Source organism: Pezoporus wallicus, unplaced genomic scaffold, assembly GCF_028554395.1.
Source record: "Pezoporus wallicus isolate ANWC-B61680 ecotype Strahan unplaced genomic scaffold, APGP_CSIRO_Pwel_v1 contig_227, whole genome shotgun sequence".
Taxonomy (NCBI): Eukaryota; Metazoa; Chordata; class Aves; order Psittaciformes; family Psittacidae; genus Pezoporus; species Pezoporus wallicus.
In genome coordinates, this window is record NW_026635704.1 from 12,836,203 (window position 1) to 12,861,980 (window position 25,778).

Below are 25,778 nucleotides of genomic sequence, written 5' to 3' on the forward strand. Positions count from 1 at the left end.
TTAATTACATGAAAATTGAACTCTATGCTACATTAACTTTTACTCTAAAGAGAAGACAACTGGAGACAGTATTCAAGAGGGAATGGTTAGATTAACAGCTGTCATATACGGTTGGTCTTTGACAGCAACAGCAAAAATTAACCATATCTACCATTCCCAATAAAAGCATCAGGGCAGCAGCTTCCCAATAGGGAAAGGACTATCAGCAGGACTGTAGAACTCAGGTTCTGTTCATGAGAGTTCACTTAAATGTAAAGTACATCATTTTCCTTCTTTAACAAGGCTTTATTGTATTTAGGTTTAATAAGTGTATCAAAATCTGATTTAGCAAGTAGCAAGATAAGATTTACTTCATACTCATATTTATATATGAGTATAAAGTATGTCTTTGTGGTACTTTTAAGACCATAATCTCAGGAGAATAACATCAGTTACAACTTCCCTTCCTGCTCAACTGCTGTAAGCAAAATCATGCTGCAATTTGCTAAGTTAAAATTCTGCTAGGGGTTAAAAAGAAAAGGTTATTCAATTAAAGCTGAAATAATCCTAAAAAGTCATTTTAATGAACTCCGATGTTCCATCTCAAAGGGTCATTCTGTTAGGCAGTACGTCTTACTTGGCAGAAGTTTAAAGTGGAAGCATGCAAAAGTCAGGCCTATAATCTCAAATTTATACCATTTACAAACACTTGCCTATGGGGACATAAAATCCCTCCTCTAAAACAGAAGAACTAATGGCTAAGCGCCATATAAACATTCTGTCAACTGTTCTAGTTGCGCTTTCTACAAAGATGGAAAGCTCTCCTATGCCAGTGGAGGGCTGTGACAGCCAGCTCACACAGCAATCACTACCTGACAGCAGGACCTTTCACTAGCAGGACATGCTCCTCAGAGAGGTAATGAATGATTCTGGAGCACTCCCATGTCCCAGATATCTGCAGAGCAGATATCCCACCTAGCTCCAGAGCTAACTGTGTTAGGTCAGTTCACAGCACAGCAAGCCGTCTTAGGCAGCTACCTTAAGCCTTGCCTCTTTAGGGCAGGGCTCTGCATCCCAAAAGCTGTAAACACAAGGCACTGCACAATGTAGCACTGAAAGAGCATTCAGTGTTAGCTTATAGATCTATGTATGGTACTCCACAGCAGCGCAAGTTAATCTTTAGGGTATGGAAGATGCCCCTAAATGCATTTAGATGTTAGCACCAGATTGCAGTGCTTTGCTCCACACGCTTAAGACTCATTTATGCTTTCTTGTAGGCAAACCCATCAGACGTGCTCTGGGTACTACAAGTTAGCACTGACCATTTGTGTGAAGTTCCTCTGGCAGCATCAGAGCCCATCACATATTCATTAAGTGCCCTCACTACATGGCAGTTTCTGAACTTTCATATATTTTCATCTCATTAACAAGGGGGGTTTATGACAGGGAACTTTCTGGAGGTTGTTTGACAGCCAACTAAACACACATGTTTTCCTGCACTAACACAAGCCAGGAAGAAAAGCACATTGATGCTTTTGCAGCATCTTAAGGAACAGATTTTGATTTTGCTGGTATCCATGTGAATTTAAGCTATGAATGAATGGAAGTACGAAGAGTGAGGAACTCCTACTCAGCAGATCTTTCCTTTAGAAATGAAGGACAAAGCTTTAGTAAACCCCTTAAGATCCAAGCTTCTTTCACACCAAAAACCATTTTATTTTCTATTCTCCTTCTTCCAGGAATCATAGTGGGGATTTTAAGACACAGCATTCAGTTTGAAGGAAGTGAAGTGTTTGCCTGACCTCAGGACTGAAGCTTATGTAGCCAGGAGTTATAAAAGATTCAGTGCTACTAAGCGCAAGCACTAGAAACTGCTTACACTAAGAAAGTTAAATTCAGACAGTTTTAAAGCCATGTATATAATGACACTATATGCCATCAGACCAAGGTTTTTAAACACATCTTAAAAAAGCTGACCTTCCAAAAGCAAACTCCAGACTGAAACAGTATGTAAGAAGGCAACTGATATAAGCTGCATCACTGAAATAGAGCGCATCACTGCAGTTGCAGCTCTGGTATGACTGAAATAAAACATTTGTCACCTCCTGTACAATTCAGCACACCCTCATTGCACCAGCATTTTGAAAGAGACTATGAGAGATCCTAATAAATTACTCAATTAACAGTCAGCTACACAGAAGCCCAAGTAAAGCACTAAGCCCACATCTCTACTTCATAGCCATGGCTCTTTCAGTTTGCACTTTCCAGCTTTTTAAATTCTTGTATCTACTACAGCAGGACAAACACTTCCCACTCAAAGTATTGTTCTATTCAGCTTGTGAATAAGGACATTGAGCAGTAGGAAACAGTATTACAAATAATTTCCTGGGAAAGTAAAAATAATTTCAAATCATCAAATAAATATGGATTAGTTACATGATATCTACTTGAAACAACAACAGTACTGCATCATCCAAAAGGCAGACAGTGACAAGGAACTACATTAGTGTAAACCTGTAGTATTATTACAAAGGGTCCTTGGCTTTTAACATGGAAATATTAAAGAATCCCCTCCAGCTTTAGCATGCAATGAAGTATAAAATGAAGTATAAAAGCCATGCCATCTTTGACCAGACATTTCAAGGCATTGTCAAAAACCTTCACACTTTTGTCACCACATCCACAGATGAGAAGCACTGTCAATTCAAAACCAGTTCTTCTACATAGCTACCTGTTCTGTCAACGTGCTGCCCAATGAAATACTATTTAGTAGCCCTGGGAGTAAATCAGCACCTCTTTTGCTCTGTAACATTATTAAAAAGTTAAAAGTCACAGACACTGGCATTAGAGGCTTAACTTCACTCTGCCAAATAAAGTGATCAGTGTAAGGGGTAACCAATTCATTCTCTTTGTATTTCAGGTCAACAATAGCTTTACCTGCATAATGTACAGGGATTTCTATCTTTGGCCCTATGACGTAGTGACCCTCCTCCAGACTGTGAGCTGTAATTGTTGTCCACTGCCGACATGAATGAATCAGAAGATAATCGCTCTCTCGAAGGCCTTCTACAGTTTCTCCTGAAAAACAGATATAGGTTTTTTTAAATAATTCACACTTAGTGCATGAAGAATTAGGAATACTTCACAACAAGCATTTTATTCTTATTACTCTATTTTTCAGATGTTTTGATATTTATAAATCCAATTAAGTAAATTTCAATCCTACGCAGTATTCATTTTTGCAATGTAAGCACTTCACAGAAAACAAACATAACGCGAAACAACTCAGTGCATGAATACAATACCAGAGAGATGTAACTGAAGTTACTCAGCAGTGGTTCTGAGGCTCCTTCTTCAGCCTTCTGCATAAACAGAATTTTCATATCTCTATTTATGTCTGCCTATCTCAATACAAATATACGAGTGCTCTTTTGATTTTTAAATAAAGGGGGAAAAGTTATATTTTTATTTGTTGAAAGATCGGCATTATGCTACCCTACAGCCACCTGAAGCCAAAAGTTCACCACTATGAAGCAACTGGGTATCACACTTGCAGATAGAGAGATTTCAGCTTTGCTACTCTGTTCCTTTGCAAGTCACTGCTTAATGAGCTGTTCCTATGTCTGTAAACTGAATTCTGCCACTTAATGAGGGAAAGAAAAAAAAACCAAAAACTAATACACATCTAAGTCTTCTACCCGAGAGAATTTCAACCAGAAGCCCCCACTGGATAATATCCTGCTCGTATTTTCTTGGCTTTCCAGCAATTGCAAGGAACACATTACATGGACTACTCAAAGTCCCAACTGCACACCTCAAACATGATATATGAACAAAATTTCATAGAGCAGGGTGTATCATGGTAGACAGCTCTTGCATACCTGCAGTCCTGCTCAGAATGCTTCTGCATTAAACACACAGAATACAGCCTTTCTCAAGGTGTCTTTAAAGCAGCCACGTGAAAACTTTCAGGAACACTTAGCAGGCACTAAACAAGAATATTGAAGCTTTAAATTTCATTTTCCCCCCTCTCCTCTCCCATCAGCCCTCTGCAGTTACAGTCAAACATAAAGCAAGTAGTTTAGCCCTGGAATCAAGTTTGGACAAAACCCATACCCTTCAGCTACTACAACAAACTGCACTTTCTGTTCACAGTCCCCTGATATTCTTAAAAGCCAGTGGAAGAATGAGACTTTCCTCAGCCCGGGGCAGCAGACATTTCCCCTGTTCAATCACTGCAGAGGAGACATACTTCCCATTGAGCTATTTTTTTGCTCACACTAGCAATCTTTTCCACCGTAGGCAATGGCTACTACACACCCCATTCCTGCCTGATTTCATGCTCCCATTCTATCAGAAAGTGCCCTCCTACACAATTCAAAACACAGCAACTGGTGTGTGTGAGAATTATTATATTTTAAATCAGAAGAAACCATTACAACCACCTGCTTCAACACTCCCTGGCCAGAATTCTGCTTGTTTCTGCCAGAAGCTTGGATTTGGCTAAACATGGGGACAGACCAACCTGCAGAGTCCTAGAGATGGACTTCCCTGGGGCTGCTGTCCTATAACCTGTTAAACCTTAAAAAAAAAAAAAAGTCCCTGTTTTAGACATTTGGAGCTTAAATGTATAACAGTGGATAAACTGCTGTTGTGGGATTATAGAGGGGGAACAACAAAGAAGTAATCTAAAAGGTATACAGAACCCCTTAAGACTAGTTATTCTTGTTCCTACAAAGGTACATTCCCAGGTACCCTCCTTTACCACAGCACAGAAAGTAGCTCCCAGGTAAGCAGGATATTTCAAGAACTGGATTCCAAGAGCTCCATGGACCACATCCCCTGGCAGCCCAGCCAGGCAGACAGGCTGCTTAACACCAGCTCCTGCCCCCTCGGAAGCAGCCCCCCTCCACCCACAGTGTGCTGCAAGAAGGGGCTTTGGAAAGCCTAGCAAAGAATGTCAAACTGCCATGCAGTGCCAGAGGACTCTTCGGTCCCATCCATATCTTGAAGGAAATTCAGATATGTTTGCTAGAGGAGTCATGCACCCTCTAAATTTTAGCATATCATCTGATCTTGAGCATCTCCTGTTTTCTGTTCACAGGGCAACTCCTAACAGGTATAAAAATTACCTTCAGCTTGCTGAAACAGAGGTTTACAATTCTGGGGGAAAACCTACTAATAACAGTAATACATGATGTTATCTGCAACTCATGTTTCAGTTCAGAGGGTTAGGTTCATGCTTTCTATAATCCACAGTAACAAATAACTATTCCATCCCACAACAAAATAAAACCAATGACACCTAAGGGAAGAACTAGCATTTTACTAGTCTCACTGGCAGTGGCAAATAAATTTTGAAGAAAATACAAAGCATTTCTGGAATGCTTTTTCTCTGCTTTACAATTTGTAGGTTTAGTTTCACAATGGTGCTTAAAGGGAGGCTGGATTCTGCATCCAGGACTGAAAGGAAATAATTACAGTATGGGTCACCCTCGAAGAGTCTGAGAAAGATATTCTCAGGAAAATAAAGACACCCAATTATGAAAAGGAGCTTCCAGCTTTCACATGCCACGATCTGTTAAAGTGGTTACTCCACTAAAACTGGGTGGGACAGGTGAATGTAAAAAGAGATTACTAAGGCAGGGCCAAGAGTAACTACGTAATTAAGTTTGCAGCTGGAAGTAGCTGTATTTTTTAAACAGAACCTTGGAAACCACAGTTCTTGTTACACCAATTATTTGGTCCAACTGATTACATCGGAAACGCATTTCATGCTTTGCCGTGGGAGATCGAGATGAGGAGAGAAGATGGACTGGATGCAATAAGGAGATCACGGTCTCTCAGGGGCTCCCTCACAACAGGCAGGTTTGTCCTTACTAAGCTCTGATCTTTCCTAACTGTGGATGATTCCTCAGGTTGCTTTATAGGAATTGGCTCCTTGTCACCAAAGGGATTAATGGATTCACAAAAATACTTGGCTAATGATGGCCTTCATACTATGGGAGGCAATACAAGGAAGAGTCAAATGAGCCTGCAGACAACAGAACATTGCAATACATACTCTCTTCTTTCTTCCATTTTACTGTAGTCTTGCTCACTGCCCCTAAAGCAATTTCCTCCTGCAGAGGAGGAGGATCTTTCAGGCAGGAGACACCTCAGACCCTAGCTACAAAACTCAACTCCCAGCCAAAGCACAGTCCAGACTTAGCCTTTTACACTTTTCTCAGCACCTTGCAAAACAGCCACACATATCCAACCTGACTTCTTCCCCTGCTTCAGTAACACAAGTTGTGCAAGCCCTTCATTAATCACACTTTAACTATGTGGGAGAGAACTCGGCAGTCCTCACATCCACTAGCTATGCAACTCAGTTCTCACCTTTTCAACATACTCCTACACGGCTGCTTACACAGAAATCAGACGCCATGAGAAAACAGAGAACACAGGCCACTCACCTTAGTAACAGTTTTGTCTCTTATGATCAAATATGGATTAGCTCTATCTTCTCACACTCTCATCCCCACCCCACATGCCTGCAATATAATTAAACCACTTCAGAGAATCTACAGGCAAATACTTGTGTTGGTTTTTCAGCCCCCAAATAAAAGTCAGACACAATGAACCATCGCAAGCAATTCCCCACCCTTCCCCAAGTTGCCTACCTCTTTCCAAAGTATGAGTCAAGTTTATTTGTAATAATGACCAAGACTAAGAAATCTATGATTTGCTAACAGCGACTAAACCCTAAACAGAGCACCAACACCCGCCCCTCCTTGACAATAAAAGCCTCGTGCCACTGAACTAGAAAGTTATCCAGTATGCTGCTACACAGTCTGTTCTCCTATAAGCACTCTGACCATGACCAGTTTTTGGGCTACTTCACCGTCCATCACTAAAGCAGCACTGAAACAGCTATTCATGTGTTCATTACAAATAAGATGTATTGCCAGCTTTTGAGTGATTCAATTCCATGCAACTTCTAAAAACTCCCAAATATTGCATGCACCACCCTTGTTGAAGGGCTACTGTAGAGGGAACACTGACCATGAAGGGAAAATTGTTCACATGTTGATACAGTTAAGAAAAAAAGAGGTAGTTGCTTAATCAAGAGTCCCGTGCTTATTAAACACCACCTACATTAAATGCCAATACTTCTTTAATAATTCTATCCAGTTCCGAAACTGGATCTTCCACATTCGGGAAACCTTGGCTCTGCCATTGTAAACACTCTAATCTCAAATTAACAGTTAACAACTGCAGAAGACTGGGAACAAGATACCTCGATCTGCAAGTCCAGAGATGAATTTCCATTTTCACTTGCAATTTTTAAAAACCAGGTGAGAAAACAAAGGTTGGCTACGCACAGTGAGAGAGTTTAAACATGGCAGTGCTACAGCACAGAACAAAGCTCATTTCTTGTGAGGCAAGCACTGACGTCCCTGCAGGTTGTTGCCATCACTTCTTTTCGTAAGACAAACATTTTATTTAGTTTAGTATTTCACAATTTCCAAAAGCCTGAGAAGCAGAATTGAAGAGTACTCCCACCTCTTCTTCGCTTCCTTCTAGATCATAGAATATCTCAAGTTAGGAGGAAACCAGCTGACCAAATTGGTGGCCTTCTATGATGGGGCTACGGAACCAATGGACAGGGGCAGAGCAGCTGATGTCATCTATCTGGACTTGTGCAAAGTGTACAACACTGTCCCAACACGACATCCTTGTCTCTAAATTGGAGAGACATCAATTTGATGGATGGACCACTCGGTGGATAAAGAATTGGCTGGATGGCAGCACATAAAGAGTTGTGGTCAATGGCTCAATGTCCAGCTGGAGACCAGTAACGAGTGGTGTCCCTCAGGGATCGGTGTTGGGACCGGTCTTGTTCAATATCTTCATCACTGACATGGACAGTGGGATTGAGCGCGCCCTCAGCAAGTTTGCCGATGACACCAAGCTGTGTGGTTCGGTTGATACCCTGGAGGGAAGGAATGCCATCCAGAGGGACCTTGACACACTTGTGAGGGGGGCTGATGCCAACCTCATGAAGTTTAACCATGGCAAGTGCAAGGTCCTACACCTGGGTCGGAGAAATCCCAGGCACAGCTACAGGTTGGGCAGAGAAGAGATTCAGAGCAGCCCTGCGGAGAAGGACTTGGGGGTGTTGGAAGATGAGAAAATGAACATGAGCCGGCTTCAGTGTGCGCTCGCAGCCCAGAAAGCCAACCGTATCCTGGGCTGCATCAAAAGGAGTGTGACCAGCAGGTCGAAGGAGGTGATCCTGCCCCTCTACTCTGCTCTTGTGAGACCTCACCTGGAGTACTGTGTGCAGTTCTGGTGTCCTCAACATAAAAAGGACATGGAACTGAACAGGCTGAGAAAGTTGGGGCTGTTCAGCCTGGAGAAGAGAAGGCTGCATGGAGACCTCATAGCAGCCTTCCAGTATCTGAAGGGGGCATATAAGGATGCTTGAGAGGCACTCTTCATTAGGGACTGTAGCGATAGGACAAGGGGTAACGGGTTAAAACTTAAACAGGGGAAGTTTAGATTGGATATAAGGAAGAAGTTCTTTCCTGTGAGGGTGGTGAGGCACTGGAATGGGTTGCCCAGGGAAGCTGTGAATGCTCCATCCCTGGCAGTGCTCAAGGCCAGGTCGGACAGAATCTTGGATGACATGGTTTAGTGTGAGGTGTCCCTGACCATGGCAGGGGGGTTAGAACTTGATGATCTTAAGGTCCTTTCCAACCCTAACTATTCTATGATTCTATGAATCCATAACGATCACTAAGTTCAACTCCCTGCTCCTCACAGGACTACCTAAAACTAAACCGTATGACTAAGAGCATTTTCCAGGTGCTTCTTGAACTCTGACAGGTTTGGTGCTGTGGCCACTTCCCTGGGAAGCCTTTTCCTTTACTGACCACCCTCTCAGTAAAGAGCCTTTTCCCAGTGTCCCATTACAGTTCATGAAAGAAAATTCACACAGGTTCTACATATTCTGGTTTGCCAATGGCAGGGATGAGTTTTCAACACCTACCACTACAGAAAAATCACATGAGAAAAATCACATGAGAAAAAACAAACCAAACCACAAAATAACAACAACACCCCCCCACCACCAAACCCAACCCCTCAACTTTTAAGAAACTAACTGAGAAACTAACATTCAAGCCACTGCAAAATGTGCGGACCAACATGACTCACTCACTCTCAGAAACTACACTGCTAAAAATAAGCAGTGATCTACAGGAATATAAACACTTTATAATGCCATACACTTTGTCATCCTAAGAGTTTGCATCACTGCCTTAAAGCATAAGCTTTGCGTCTGGAAATATTAAAATAGCAGGTAACGAGCAATTCAGAGAAAGAGAAGAAGTCACATGCAAGGTTCCAGCAACGCAACAGATACCATACATAAGCCAGCTGAACTAGATACCATCTCCTCCTGCCAGGAGGATGGTTATGTAGACATTCCTCTCATCTCATTCATTACAGAAGACTGTAAAGTGAGCTTAATGCTGTCCTTTGCATATCAGTTCAAGCATGCAGAATTCACTCTTCCTGGAACAAAAAGGCTTATAGAAAAGAGCTAGGAGCTCATGAGAAACTTAAGATGTCAAATAGCTGGTGAAGAAGATGCCTGAGAAACCCCAGCGAAAATGCATCAAGGCTCCAGGCCATGTGTTTTCATCAAGCGTGAACACCATCTGGATGCAAGGTAGCAGATGCTGTACAATTAAGAGCATCACCCAGCCTGCCTTGGTCAGTTAAGTAGGTGGTCAGTTTAATTATTCCACCTATTGTTCCACAATCCCATAACGTATCATTACATTAGAAAATCTCAGCAACAATGAAAGTCATTTCAGTGGGTGTTCAGCCAGGTACATACAAACCTACACAAATTAATAACATCAACTTTACCCCCAGTTGGGCTTGCACTAACATTTTCTAGGAATGAAGGGTTAATTGAGGAAAAAGAAGTGGCTGCCTGGTCAGGTGGGCACGTCTGCTATGAAATAACTAGGAAGAACTGTTCGCATGTGGCTAGCATTACAAGGGAAGACTAGCAACCAACGTTTATTTTACAACAGCTGGAAGCTAAGAGAAAGCAGAGTGATTAGAAGCCAGGAAAAAAAAAAAAAAAGTGAGGTTCTTACTTATTCATCATGCTATCATCACACTGAGGAGCCTTACTTACACAGTATCTGCTTCACTGGGCATGCAGCTCCACTCAACTTTCCCTGTTTGAGGACCAAGCCATGCATTAAGACACACCTTAACATTATCCTACTACATCATGAAAAACAAAGCACAGCCCCAGTCAGTATGAAATGAAGTTATATTTTATTGTTAAAAAAAAATAAAAAATGAAAAACAATTAAAAAAACAGTATTATGGACTTAATAGCTCTGTGCAAAGAGGTGTTTCAGGTCAGAGGGAGGTCATGCTGTTAGCAGAAATATAAATACCAGCACTGCTTTTCCACTCCAAAAGAAGGAACCTACAACACTGTACATCAGCCAACTAATAAAAGCTGTCTTGTTTTTGGAAAGGCAAACTTGTGTTTCTGCGAACATCTGCGAGTCACATAGCTCCCACAGAGGTAACACCTTAAGGTAAGTTTGATTTCCTCTTACTGGAAGATTCACAGCTGGTAAAAGCTGAAGCGAAGGCCTTCCCTCAGCACAAAAACTAAAAGTAGGGTAGCAGGGCCTAGCACTGACAAAAAAGCCCATCTGAGGAGACCACGCACAGGTCAAAACCACCCAGTTTTGCACAGCAAGCACCTACTAACTGCAGGCACTGCACACACAGACTTCAGCCTCCTTGGCACTGGGGGGTCTGTGAGCACTATGGGTACCTGCAAACTTTTCCAAGGTAGGCTTTGTGGTTTCGCCAGGTGTTGAAATCGGGCTGTGTACCACTGCATCCTTTTGCCTTTAAAAAAAAAACAAAACACAAAAATCAAGCATAACTCAGAGCCATTCTTATCTGGGAATCTCTGTTTACTTTCACTGGTGGGCTCATACTTTATACAATCTTCAAGCAGCTCCTCAAATTTTGGTTCTTGTTCAGCCAGTTCTTTCTTTGGGCTTCTGATCTCTTGAAATACAAGACAACAAAAAACAAGGCGTAACCATCCACAAAAAAAAACCAGCAGACATCAACTCCTTGCTCTATACAAAACAAGTAAGCCAAAAAAGATGAAGATATATGTTGGACTGCGTCACAAAGATTTTTCACTGTTAACTTCAATTTGGTCTCATTTGACACAGGGACACATGGAAGCATAATTAGCGCTCAAGAAGCACTGCACTGAGTATGTCACTTTCATGTTAGTAAGAGTACAAGTTCTTTGAAAAACATACACAAAAAGAAGCCAAATTGTTTGCATAGACAATAGGCTACTGCAAGAGAATTTCAAGTAATCAATTTCCCAGTATCTTTGAGGCTTAGCTTTTCTTTTTATTTGAGTCTGAATTCAAAGAGCAGAATTAATTCTTTTACTTAGGGGACAAGACTGTGTTGCTAAATAGCCCTCTCTGGTTTTAATACGTGCAATGGAAAAGAAATGAAATCACTATGTGACAACTCAGTAGAAGACAAACTTACTATATTCTATTTGTTAATCAAATACCTGCAGTGCTATCATACATGACCATCTGACCGCAGCAGTCATCAAGGGGAGTTACAAAACAAGTGAGCAACTACCCTTTTCCCCTTGGAAGCACAGACTTCATCTAAAGTTACTGAGAGGTTTTGCTATTTCAGGCAGACTGAAAATGCAACAGTGCACAGGACAGCTTCATTCAGACTTCCCATATACCACACTGCTATCAACATGACATCCTTCACTTCCAGCAGTTTGTCATATTATTGCAGCAGCGTCTCACTGGCAGAACAGGTGCCTTAGCTCCTACTGATCATTTCACTAACACTTAAAGCTTTCTCCTTTTATAAAGAGAAAGGGTTTGGAATTTAGATTTTGGGGGAAGAAACATAAAGTTCTTGTTAAATCTGAATAATCAAATTAGGGCAATTTATTATATTTTATTATTATTTAGTGGGTCATGCAACCTCTCCTCATGACAATTTCTATCTGACCTCTGAGAGAAAGTAAAGGGAAGAAGCAAAACCTTTTGTTTTCTGCACGCTGCAACATACTCCAGAGTGTCTGTTGGGTATTTATCTATAGAGACATACCTCAATGAATGTCAAAGACTAATAAATATTGAAACAAGGTGGTTCACTTGCTTAAGCTTTGGCACTGTACTTGGTTACTGAGTCAAATCTCAATGAGCCGTTCAGTTCCCCAGTGCTATTTCTTCTTCAAAAATTAAACTTGCACTGCTCTATGATGCAGGTCAGAGGGGAAAAAGTTCATTAGGAGGAGAACAACATTTATATTTTCCAGTTTGCAGTATTGATGGGAATTTGCATACGAAAAAAAAAAAAATAAAATCACATCCTTGTAAAATTCCACAACAAAAGAAAGAAAACCCCATAAATATTTTTGTTACATGAAGAACCGCACTTGTAGCAACATTTATGAACACTGAATCTGCAAGAATTGAAACTTTTATGGTGTTTTGTTGTTTCTTTGTTTGTTTTAATCACTATAACTGAACATACGCTTGGAAGAGTTACTATTGTGTAAAATGCCTAATAGGAGAGAAGTAAAAAGAGCGTGGAATTGTAGAAAACACTGCTACCATGGAGGAAAAGCCTGCTTTGAAAGCCCCTCCATGTTATCAGTCTCACTCTATCATTCCATATATGCATAAAAAATTGTTGATAAAAATAATAGATCTAGCTGATAAGATAAACTTCCTTGTTTAAACAAAAGTAAAACAACATCCATTGGGGTGTATCACGCAAAGTGTAATACAGACTACTAAGTAAGTTTAAAGGGTAAATATTGTAATTTCTAGGAGCAAAATGGAAGGGGAAAAAAAAAATAAATAAATCAACCAGAACAAACTCAACCCACGTTAAAATTTAAACATCTCAGGGCTATAAAATGTTGTGCACTAAATTTTTAATTTAAAGTGGGTAGATTCATTAGGAAGCCTGGCAGTGGTCTCATCTGACTGTGTGCCTGAACACAGTGGAAAAGATGAAAGCAGAGTGCTCTGTCCCCCAGCTACACAACTTCTGGAGCTTACAACACAAAGATCTGGAATAAAAATTGCAGGACTGTTGATAATCAACCTCACCTTTCATTTTCCCTTCTCCCTTCTCAAACAATCTCCTGAGTAGATTTACGTATGTGCTTCTGTTTAATTGTTCCATTCCTGCAGCACATTCGTGTTGGTTCCTATTATCTGGATCAACCAGTGTTTCTGTCATGACTGAAACTGCAATCAAATACCACTCTCCAGGAAATCCAAAGTAATACTGACTTGACCTTCTATCAGCTGCATAGACTCCACATCTTTCAGTGGATGAAAGGCTTCCCCTAGCAGCATACAGATTCATACTCATTTTGATTTTAAGATGACTTACATTCTTCCTTCCTTTGCCAAAAACAAGAAAAGGGGAAACGTCACAACTGAAGCAGGGAAGATCAGGCAAAACTAGTTGAAAGCACTACGTGCTGTCTTTCAAATTAAGATTCAACTAGCTGGTCTTCAGAATTGATTTTTACATTACAAAAGGTGTTAAAAAAAAAGTGCCTTTTTTATTTTTTAAATATATTTTTATTTGAAACACAGGAGAGCAGAGGCATCAAAGACAGCTCAGGCTGTGCCTCACAAACTCACCAAGAGTTCTGACCACCTCTTTGGGTACTTTGCTGCAGAGACCAAGTAGGAAACACTCAGGAAAATCGGCCAACGCTGTCCAGCCCAGACTGAGACTCTCAGCTGTCTGAAACTGCCCATATGCACCACGGTATGTTAGCAGCAATCACACTCGTCTCAGCCTTGGATGGTGCAGGGAGACACTGAATCTTCTGTTTTAGAAGAGCTGGGCAAGATGCATCTACCCAAGAAACAGTGTGTCTAAAATTAAGCCTCTCCCACTGTACACCTTTCTCCCAAGATGAAACACAACTGTTGTTAGATACAGTTGGCCATGCTGCAACAATTTTCAGTCCTGTCTGAACAACAGGGCATCCAGTTTGCTTCACTGACTCTACCTGCTTCACAAGGAAGGTGCAAGGGCAGCATCACCCTCAGACTGCCTAACATCACTGTTTGTGGTACTTTGTGCATTGATGTAATCCTTCAGCCTCACAGTACTGTGATCAAACCTTGCTCTGGGTGACCATTAAATATTTCATAATCAAGAAAAAAAGAGATAAGGCTTTACTTCTGCAATTTACAATCCCTCTGCAAAAGCCTGATACAATCAAATTGCTTCAATCCAACCGATGCTGAACTCAAGCTATCACCCACTAATACCAATCAGAGAGAGCAGAGACTCCCATTCCCCTATTCTTTTTATGCCTGCCAGGAAGAAGACAGATTTATTTCTTTAGGATTAGCATTTTGCTATTGGAATGACTGGATCTACCAGTACTGTTGCAACAAATCAGTATAAACCATAATCTTGTTACAAGGCTATGGGGCAGACTAATCCACTGAAAAATCCAGTTTCCTCCAAGACAAACTTTTCTCTAGCTGCAAATACATACAGACAGCATCTCTGAGTCTTCAGAAAAAAACTGTTTGACCTACTGCAGGGAATAGGATCACAAACACTTTAAATAAACACCAAGTGAAATTCTGGTGCCACTGACACCGATGATATATGCTCTATATATGCTGACTGTAACAATCTCGGTTTGAATCTTGGCGTCTTGCTTTCTTTGTGTTCACAAGAAAACCAGTGAAAGTTAAAAAAAAAGAGGAGTAACAACACAGACTTCATTGAGCTTTGTTTGTTTGTTTCAAGCCTTCAGAACAAACATCCCAGAATGAGAAACCTTACTTTTTATGAACTCAAGCCAAACAAGCCAAAACACATCTTTCTACACAGACTGCTCTCCACCTCCACACGGGGAAGAAAAGCCACACTCAGTACAACATCTTAACATTTGCATTCCAAAATACAGGAACTTTCTGCTGTTACTACAATTACTCTTCTTATTAATGCTGATCATCATCAGATGTAACTGCAGATTTGCTGTATCCTCACAGTAGATTTAGCTGTAAGACTGACCCAACAGAACAGTCACCATGGTTACTTACAAATCATCCTAGAAAGTCTCAGTCATTCTTTAAACTACTCCAATACCCTGCAACATGTTGAAGAGTGCCAGCTATTTACCATGGTATATTATATTTGAAGGAAAAAAAATAAATCACCGAATCACTCAGTTAATTGAAAACTGGGATTCTTATGGAAGAAAGTTTTGGGGTTTTGGAGTCACCTATGATCACAAATCTGAAGCTTTAAGAATAAGAGCAGAGAACACTAAGTTTAACTACGCTTAAAATTATCACAGTTTAGAAACATTGAGAAGGAGAAAGCTAAATAACTTTTAATTGCATGTAAGAGAGGTTCCAGCCTAGTTTAGTGTTACCATAGAGAGGGAGAGAAAGGAATTCTTTATGTTGGTCTCATGTGTAGTTTACTTTCCATTTTGAATTCTGATGGCCAAAGACAGGAGGAAATAAAAAGAAAAGTTGTGAAGTATTTAAATGCACTTTGCAATTTAGGCACCAGGTTTAGAAATGAGGAATCCAAATAGCAAGTAGCTTTCATAAGCAGTCTGATAGGTATGGATAAAGAGAATGACAGCACAGCACAAACCAAATGAAAAACACAGCATTAATGAGACTTCTGAGCAGCCTGCTGCCATCCAAATCAGCTCCTTTAAATACTTCATTAAGAGAGCCAAGGTTTTCTTTCATTAGAGGCAAGAATTCCTCATTCTAGAAAGTTCCTACTCAGACACACCTATAGTGAGGTCTGCTGGAGAATATACTTCCAAGTGCCTGCTTAGCATCAGGTGCCTAGTTAGGGAAACCTAATACTTAAGAGGTGTGAGATCATAATTTATCATTGCTCTACATGCTTTTACTGGCTTCCTATTTATTTCCAAGCACAGATACAGAATGGCTGTTTTAATTAATACAATCAGAAGCGGCTGCACACCTTAGCTGCTGTAGAAGTCATCTCTTCCACGTCTAATGACTGGAACTCTGGTCAGGGAGGTCTGGCTGAAGCTCCCAGATTCAGGATGCCAATGAATAAAATTTTAACCCTACCAACCTCACAGATTTAAGGCCTAGAATTAGATTCTAGATTGCCCTGGCAGACAGAAAAGCAGCCTATTCATTCAGACTTTTCCAGGGAAGAGCCTAAGAGCTAGGGAGCTCTCACTGACAGTTATTTATAATTGGATGATATTTTAAAATAGTATTCAAGTAAACATGCTCAATCCTTTCATTATATACCCAAGTCCTAAAGAGACACTATGCCGCTTTGTGCTGCACAGCGGTGATCCCTGTTTGAACTTGGGGCATCTTGGACTAGCTCCCAGTTAAAAATGAAGTAGCCCGAATACAGGAGCTGCTCAAGCATAGTTTTCCTTGGCTTTGGGAGAACTCATCATTACACTTTAACTTGCCTCTGATTTATGTGCAGCCTGGGTGAAGGATGGGATAAAACCAGCTGAAAGCGAGCAGAAGTTCAGCTCTGCTCTGAAGTTGGGTTGCTACCTGGCTTCTTGCCCAGCAGCCTGGCCCGTCTCCCCATGCCCTCAGAGACCACACAGACATTAACTGACTGTGCACGCATGGCACCCCCTTGTTGGGGCTGCCATTGCCTTTGCATTTTAGCTATGTCCATCCTTCCTCTTCTGTACAACCTGGAAAAATTCAAGTATCACTAATAAAAGGATAATACCCCTTCAAACACCGGCTGACTGCACATGTGCACAAAACACTGGATGTTTGACTGTAATTAGGCACCTGTTTGGTTTGGTTACATCCTGGTACAGTAAAAGTATATGAGCAATATGGAAATACTAACAAAAGGAATGCAATCAAAGGTGCACCTCATTAATTTCCGATCAAGAACAGTTCTAATCCTGAATGCAATGCATTTCCATTGTTTCACAGAAACCTACACTTAAACTGCAAGGTACAAAAAGAATGGCTTTATTTTCAATAAAACACAAGGGATAAATGAACAACACCCCTTTTGTAATATTTTTTATCATTGTAAGAACACACAGAAAGATCAAACCCCTCCTCTGCAGAAGAAAGCTACTTTCAGGGAGCAGTATCCACAACACAGTGAAGAAAAGCCCATCATGCCTCTCTTTCCCCTTGAGGTCACATTTATGTTTGCCCACAGGCCATATGGTCTCAAGATACTTTGTTAGACATTGACAGGAACTCAAATGATATCTGACAATGTAACCAATAAAACATGCAGCAGAAATGATCTTTTACTCCAGCTTGCCCTACATTCAGCTGCAGTGTGTTGCAGCTTTGCTGTTTGTCTACAGCTGCCACATCCTGGGCTCAGTGACTGCAGTAACATGCATGTGTAACTAGTCACATTTCATATTTTCATTATGGAACCTTATCATCTCTCCAAGTCACAAACATACTGATGCTTTCTACATTTTTCTGCTATGAGTTTAATGTAGCTTCCCATTCAGATACCAAGACAGAAAAAAATCTGATTACAATGAAATTATATAAATGCAACTTGGATAAGATATTAGACAAGATCAGTGTGTGTGGTTATGGCTCCCTTCAAAGATAGAAAAGGGTATTTTGACCTCTTAATAAATAGAAGCCTGAACAAAACTGTTAAGAAAGAAGCAAGGATGTATGAAGCAAGGAAAGAAGCAAGAAGCATGTATTCCAGCAAGGAATACATGTAAGATTCTCCTTCTGGCTAGTCACATCATATAATAAATGGATGAGGATTACTATTATTCTTATACAGCCTCTCCACTCACTGTCAAGCAAGCAGTCACTGCTGGCTGACAAATGGAAGCATTACATGCAAAGCCTACCAATTCACATCCAAGTCCTGCCAGCAGAACTCCCTTTACTGAAGTTAAACAAAACAGCATGTCAACAGCAAAGCGTAAGACTCCACAGAGGGAGATCCCATGTCATCTGTGTTGATATAAACCATCCCTCTGCAGTGAAGCCCAGAACACCTGTCTCCTTCCAACAGCAACGAGCTGTCATTCCAATTTCTTCTCTCAGTGACCAGAAACTTCCAAGTCTCTAGAAGCATCTGAAATAACTTTCCCTGCTTTTTTTCTCACTTCTGGTAGCACATGCATAGCTATTACTCCTGCTACAATCCCAGCCAAACATTATGCTGCTGTCTGGTCCAAGAAACCTGACTTCCCCTAAGCTGAGGGAAAAGATAAGGGCATGGAGGGAGGGAGACGCAGAGTTTACACAGGAGCCGTAAGGTGCTGGAGGACAGGACGAGAACACAACAGCAACGTGCCAGTAATGCTGAAAGAGGCGAAAGGAAGGACTATCCTATCTGAAGGCAAGATAGGATAACAAAAGCAGAAGCTCCTTGCACTGCTCCGTTCTGCTACTGCTAGTAGCTAGTACTGGGTGTTTTACCTTAGAGTGACCTTGGAAATGACTGCAGATACTTGCAACACCTGTTGGAAGCCCACAAGTGCAGGAGAACCCTGAGAGATGAACTGAATGACACAGAATGGAGCCAAGGGCTCCTCAAATCCAACCCTCCCCCAAAGGGACCCACTGAAAGACAAAAGGAAAGCTGGACATGAAGAAAAGATCTGTGCACACGTGCTTTTTTCTCCCCCCTCTTAAAGGTTTCCTTCATCTCCCCATCCTGATAGTCCCTCTTTCAACTCCAAAACAGTGAGGAGCCAGGAAGCCACAAGAACAGTCAGTGCCTGCTTTTAGTGGGGTGAGTAAATAAAATTGCCAGTTGGACCAACAACAACATGAAGCTGCAAACAGAAAAACAAACACATGAGAGGAGGTATCTAAGCATTTGTGAATTCCTTTGAAACAGTTCCTGGAAGTAATTTAGTAACTAGGTATTTAGGCTGTATGACTCTTACAAACTAGAGCATGCTATGTTTCAGTCCAGCAATCCAGCCTGCTTCAGCACTCAGCAGCCACAGCAGCACAACAAAGGGTGGATGCTTGGATAAGGCCAGCAGGCCTAAGTTTTAAGTGACTGTTTAGGGTACACATAGGAACGAACTTTCCTCTGCTAGTATCCTCAGGTCAGTCTTGGGCACAGTGTCTCTCCCTTGAGGTCAGAGTGAGTATGAGCACTTGGGGATGGTTAAACTCTAGATTCTCTCCAACTATCCCATACCCTGCTTCCAGAAGGGAACTTGCGTCCAACACTTCGCCTTCAGAGGATGCACACTCCTGCACTGCACTTGGATGATGCTTTCCCATCTCCTTCTCTGAAAACCTGCTGCACACTGAGCTACGCCTTCACCCACACCAGGTACATGCATTGCCACAAAGGCTCACAGACAGAGCAGCATGTGATGCACACTGGCCTGTGAAAGGGGATTTTTAGTCCCTTACTCACTCAGCTTTTCTTCCCACTCCCCCAGCTCTGACTGTAAAGAGAAACTCCCTAACTTCCCCACCATCACCTCCACTTTGGCAGAACAGTTTCCCCTGTTCGTTTCACAAATACAATTGCAGCAGGTTGGGTTTTACATAATGTTTACATTTGAGTCACTAAGGCATGCCCTAACATGAGGCAATTCCAGTATTATCTTCATCAGGCTGAGCTCTCGGGCATCTTCCAGCCTCCAATGCCATATGCAAATGTTTATCCTTGGTTCTCTTTAGGAGCTCAGTGACATTGTCATAGGCCAAGGAAACATACAGAAGTCCGAGTTCTCCCCGATTACAACCTGCACTAGTTAGTTATAACCCAGGAAAGAAAGACGACAAACAAAAAGAGTGCTTTCCAAACAATTTTGCATTTCCTGGAGGTTTGTACCTTCAGGAAGCTCCAAGCGACCTTCCCCGCCACAGTAAGTTTTGCTGCTTCCCCTGGTAAATTCGCCATCCACTCCTCTGCTGAAAGTGGATCAGCTCTTGCGGGGTCACACATATGCTGCAGCCCTCTGAACCCACAGCTCTGGCAGCAGACACTTCATGTGTGCATCATGGCTTGATCCAGACACCCCGTGTCCATCTTGCTCCCCATCTGCAACCTGTATAACATCTCTGTGCTCATTTCTCCCACATACAGTCAGCCACTGCCATTGGTGTTTAACTACTAAATGCAGTTACCTCCTTCCCCCCACAACCTCCCCAAAACACAATGCACTGACCTCTTTCTGAAAGCCAAGTTTCTGATCACTCCTCTACACAAACTGAAAGGCAAAACAAACTTCAGGATGAAGAGGATGGACTCCAAACCCTTAGGAAGACATTTATACCCTGCAGCAACAAGCCTGATGGGGCGATACACCATGCAGCAGCAGTACAGGAGATCTTGAGACAGAGCAGCTATTCTTTCTGATGCAAAGCCTCAGCCAAGCATGCAGGTGCCCTGGCAAAGCTGTGCTATTAGCAGTTTTATGCCGACGCGCACATCGCCACAGAGCCTGCAAAGCAGACACGGCCCTGACTGTCAGGAAAGACACACTCTTCAATATGCTTATACATCTCAATTCTACATTTTTGTACTAGGCCTTCAGATGAGCAGCTCTGGCTTACAGGTAGAGGTACAGTACAGTTAGTTCCACAAGCTTTTCATACTGTAAATGGTATGAAAAAAATCACAGACCACAAATGCTACATGAAAGTCTCTCCAAAGGGAAGCACCATTAAAAGCAAAAATTTCAGACTTGAAATATTGGCTGACTGGGTTTTATGAAGGTTGGTTTTGAGTCGCATGCAATCCACATTAAGATGATGAATATTTTCCTATAGGGGAGAGACTTAAGCTGCTGTAATCCAACCAACTTGTTACTCCTAATGCCAAAAGGAAATACAGCAACACTCATACCCTTTGCTGCTGACAAACCACTACTGGAATGACTGGAACACGCTGCAGCTCTTCCCACAACTTCCATCTAATCCTGGAGCACCAGACAACGTTGTCCAACACCCTCCAGCACTTCATCTTGGCATACTCCCTGAAGTTGCCTTTGCTGGGCTATTACAGGGAGTGCCAATTCACATAATCACCAAAGCCAGGAACACCTAGTTCCAGAACTGCACTTACAGACAAAGCATAGAACAACAAACCCCTTCTTTCCTGTGCTAGACTTGTACCATTCCTTACTACTGTATCTTGCAACAGCACTGTATGATTCATCACACCACATCTGGTTTAAAATTAAGGGTTTTACTAACTGCTCAAGACACCTTAATTCCTTTCATTTTATGTACATCTTGTGTCTTATCTGAAAGCTGCATGTAATGAATAATTTTAAATGAAGAAAAAAAAAAAAAGGAAAAAAAAAAAGCCAAGGCACTAAGCTTCATCTAGGAACTTATCCATGGATTTAAAGTTAAAGCACTTGAATTCCAGTTAAGAAAATACTAATGGATTTTCACCTTCCAATACTCAAGCTATAGAATTACCCAGGAAGTTTGTCCAGGTATGTACACAAGGACTTCACCTAACTTCAGACAGTGAAACAAAGAGCCACACTCTTCAGGTGAGAAAGAATGGGTCACACACAATGGGCACTGTGCCACGTAGTAAGCACTGGCACTACGCAGAAAAGAATGGCAGAAAGGAATATGAAGAAAAGAATATGAACATTTATTAAGTACACAAGAAACAAGAGCAAGGAAACTATTTTGCATCTCGGCAGCCGTACCACACTACTAGGGGTCCAATGCAGCGCAAATGACATAGGGGTTAAAGAACACGCAGTACACACTGTCGTACGTTAAATCATTGCCAAACATGAAAGCAGCTGAAAAGAAGCATGGAACTTTGAGTGTAAACCAGGTATGCTGCTGAACTCTTTCTGCCTTGCTGGAGGCAGAAACTCCCAGGAGTATAAGAATAGGTGTTGAGAATAGGTGTTGCCAAGTTACTAGCCTCCGTCTCCAGGAGGGCACTATAATCTTCACAGACACCATTTGATAGCTGCAGATTTTAAATGAATTAAAAGCTTTTTCAGTAGAATTTCCTGGAACAAAACTCTGCCAGCAGGGGAAAAGAAAAACAGAACCAAACCCAACGAAAACAAAAAGCCAGGAGCAGTGGTTAATGGCAACCTGTCAATTGCTTTTTCATTCAATTGTCTTGATAGAAATAACAGACCACAAGGTAAAGGAGGAAAGAAGAGGAAGCAAAGAGGAGATGCTTCTGAGATCACACTCTAATGGCAGAACACACAAGTATAAACAGTTGGAGTTTCAAAGCTGCTCAGCACTTAAGACAGAAATCAAGCCATGTGGATATAATCTCGAGGATTTTTGCCTTTGAATGAGAAGCACTTGTCCATCTGCCCAATCTGCAAGAACTCTCATCTACTACACCACAGTTTACAACAGAGGGACACACTAAAGCAGGAAATCAGATCATGACCATTGCTCAGGGTCTGAGCATATCTGAAACCTCTTTCTTGGTCCACTCAAAAGCTTTGCCCTACCCCCACATGATTCCTTTTAAAAAATTTATTCAATAGCAGACTACTGAGACACCCTGCACTAGCTTCTCAAAAGAAGGAGGTCATTCAAGACAATTAAAGTACGGGCAGCAGCATTCAGACCTTAAAAGAATAAGTCTCTTTGTCATTTCAAAGTATTGTTCAGCTGCATAGATAACCCACATTTGTGGAGTGACGCAATAAGAAATCTTCACTATGTATATGGACATGCTGTTCTATTGAATATGATGTTCTCTGATAAGCTGCAAGGGTGCTCAGTTTACAGATATTTGGAACCGGAATAAGCCCTACAGTAATGTGCTGCAGGGAACAACAGTCCTCTGAATGTGACTGGGGTAGATGTATGTCACTATGAAAGGCTTTGAAATGGGAGAGGAAAAAAAAAAAAAAATAGAACCTGAACTAAGATAAGTAAAAATATCTCTTCATCCCCCAGGAGCAGCATGAACTCACCATCCACCCACTGCTGGTATTCACAAGAGCTCACTCAGGGGTAAGAAAGAAGAAATCACCCTTTAACTTTGTTACCTATTTTATTGGGTTTTCCTTTCTTTATAGCCACTAATTCCATCATTTCATCTTACAACAACCACACATTTACAATGCATAGAGAAGAATTTCCTCTGGAGTCTCAGTGGCTCACCACGATCCATGGTCTCCCTGAAAAGTTCAGCACTGTTTCCCCACCATGAATAGCAGGGAATCACTGCTCTACAAGTTGAGGACAAGTGCTAATATGTTTGATCCCAAGAGCATCCGTTACCATAACATCTTCTTTTGGTTTAGAGCATGTATAAATACATTGTGGAAAAAGAGGAAAATCAGAGGACCACATGCCCTCTTAATCCCAGAAACTATAGTCTGGGATTGAGAGCTAAGAACTTCTGTGAACTCTTTCAGTTCATACCCAATCTGTGTGTGAGAACTACCTACCTGCAAAGACTGCTCTTGCAGAAGCACAGCAACAGCAGCTGAGGCAAACAGAGTTCAGCTAAGAAAAAGCACAACAGACAACAGAAGGAAGCAGTGAGCTTACAAGAAAAAGCTCAGCCTGAAGCTCTATGCAAAACAGTATTTTCCTGATCTTAAGCCTGGCAGCATTTCTCTTCTATCCTCCAAAATTATCCTTAGAAATGTAAGTACCAGAAATGTAAAGTCCTGAGATAACCACACACAGCACAGTCTCAGCACTAACAACAAGATACAGTCACTGCTTCGCTATTAGCCTTTTCTACCAATGGTCTGAACCCTCCCCTGCATCTGAGTTTTCCCACAGACCACCAACGCTCACCTTTTGCCCTGGTGCAACGACAACACTCTGATAAGAGCTCGTTCTGCTGCGGGTTCCCAGAGAGAAATCTTTTCCCCACTTCACCCACCCACAGCCTCTCCGTGTCACTAGGGTGGGATTCAGCTGTGACAATGAACATCAGGATGGCAGGGGGCGAGGACAGGAGAAACACAAAAGCTTCCTCCTTGCTTCTTTTCATCTGAAACAACCCACTCGGTGAACTCCACAGCATGAAATAAAGCCCATTCAGTTTCTTTGATATGGTGTTTAGCACTCCTTGAGCAGTTTTGTATTTGAGTTATCCTCTAGAAGTATTTAAGATGTTATGTATGTTGGGAAAAAAAAGACATAGAAAAAACATTTGCTTCCTCTCAAGTGACAGCTTCCCCCCCGCCCCCCACTATTTCTTCAGTTAATATAACAATATTCACCAGCAAAATATTAAACACATGAACAGATTAAAACAAAACTTGACTTATTACTTAACAGCATCCAAAAGCATAACCTGGAACACAACTAAACTGCCTTAAAACTTCATCTGAAAAAACAGAAGATGACATGTTTATTATTTCTGATGGTAAGGTAGGCACTGATGCCTAACTACTTCCAACTGTATCTTGATGTAACAATAGATTACTTCCTCCTATACCATCACGAAAACTCTCCGTTCTTATCAGAGGACCAAATTTAGTGTGCATAAATATTTCATAACTTCATACTGTCAAAAACATCAAACTGAACTACTTTAGGGCATTTTCCAGAAGCTCCACATCCAAACTCGAAGGATAAAACTGCATTCATCATACCCATTACCTCCCTTCAAACCAAAAGGCCTGAAGGTGAAGCAACAGTAAAAAACTGGAGATCTCGTGTGGGCATCATCTAAGAACATTACCTACTGAGTGCTAAATGCCATTAAGAAATGTAGAAAACACACAGTAAGACTGTTACTGTGAAGAAGACGCATCTCCAGATTTTTAATCCTCTTCTACACTCTGCTCTTCCAGAAGAAATGAATTCTGGCTTTCATCAACGCTCACAATGCCTGAAACAACCAGCCTAGAAACACTCGCAACTACAGACAGAAGCCAGCCATAAAACCAGAGGGTGACTGAAGACAGACATCTACAGGTGGTTTGATTTCCAACAGCACAGAACACATGCAGCTTCCACTGATCTGGAGAGGAATTCAGCACCTGAGGAGGAGCCAAAGACATTTCAATGCAACTGAACCCTGGCACATCCATGAGTACCTGACACACAAGACGCTACTTTGTTAACAGAGGTAGCCTTAAAATTCCTCAGCACTGAATGACACACATTTGGATTGGACTCTGCATTTGTTTTCTTCAGCATTACATCAAGAATTCTCTGATACAGCTTCACTCAGCATTTCAAGACAAGGACAGGGATGCAGAGCAATCATTCCCAGGACAGCAGGTGCCCCAGTCAGTTCTGCAAACACTGCACATTCCCAGTTTTCCTGTTTTAAGGAGCCATGCACCGATTGATGGTTGCTTTCCCAGACAACCTCCTCTGGAAATAGAAAAGTGTTCTCTTGATACCACCACAACTACGGCGTCTGCTTTCTTTATGAAATATTGATTTGTCTGCCATCAGTAGTCCCAGAAGTTAAAAGGTACATCCATAGGAGTAGGTAAAGCAGACCCACAAGCCTCTGCTTGCATGCTGAACTGGCCCGACCTCCACCAGCTCCAACCCAAAGCCCTTAGCACGGTGCTGTACCTGAGCCTGCCGTCTCGCAGGGTTTAGTGTGGGGCTGAATCATTACTCGCAGGGCACCTACACCAACAGCTGCCTCATGTCTGGCCATCTCAGGACATGGGCAAAAGACCTCAGGTCTGTTTACTACATTCACTTGCCTGTGCATATGCTGTGTGACATATGGGACAAAAAAGC

The 25,778-nt window shown here is 41.7% G+C and overlaps 1 protein-coding gene across 4 annotated transcripts in view; it reads right to left on the reverse strand.

Annotated features, from left to right (window-relative positions):
- GAREM1 (GRB2 associated regulator of MAPK1 subtype 1) overlaps positions 1 to 25,778 on the reverse strand; it is a 101,188-nt gene that overhangs the window by 73,634 nt on the left and 1,776 nt on the right. For 2 of the 4 annotated variants that reach the window (XM_057397695.1, XM_057397693.1), the window contains exon 1: positions 2,917 to 3,056. Coding sequence is in view for 1 of the 4 variants with exons in the window: in XM_057397691.1 (XP_057253674.1) it covers positions 2,917 to 3,057 (141 nt within the window). In the remaining 3 variants the exon portion in view is untranslated. Of the gene's footprint in view, positions 1 to 2,916; positions 3,058 to 25,778 lie in introns of those variants that run through there. The other 2 variants (XM_057397691.1, XM_057397694.1) reach the window with 2 other exon arrangements.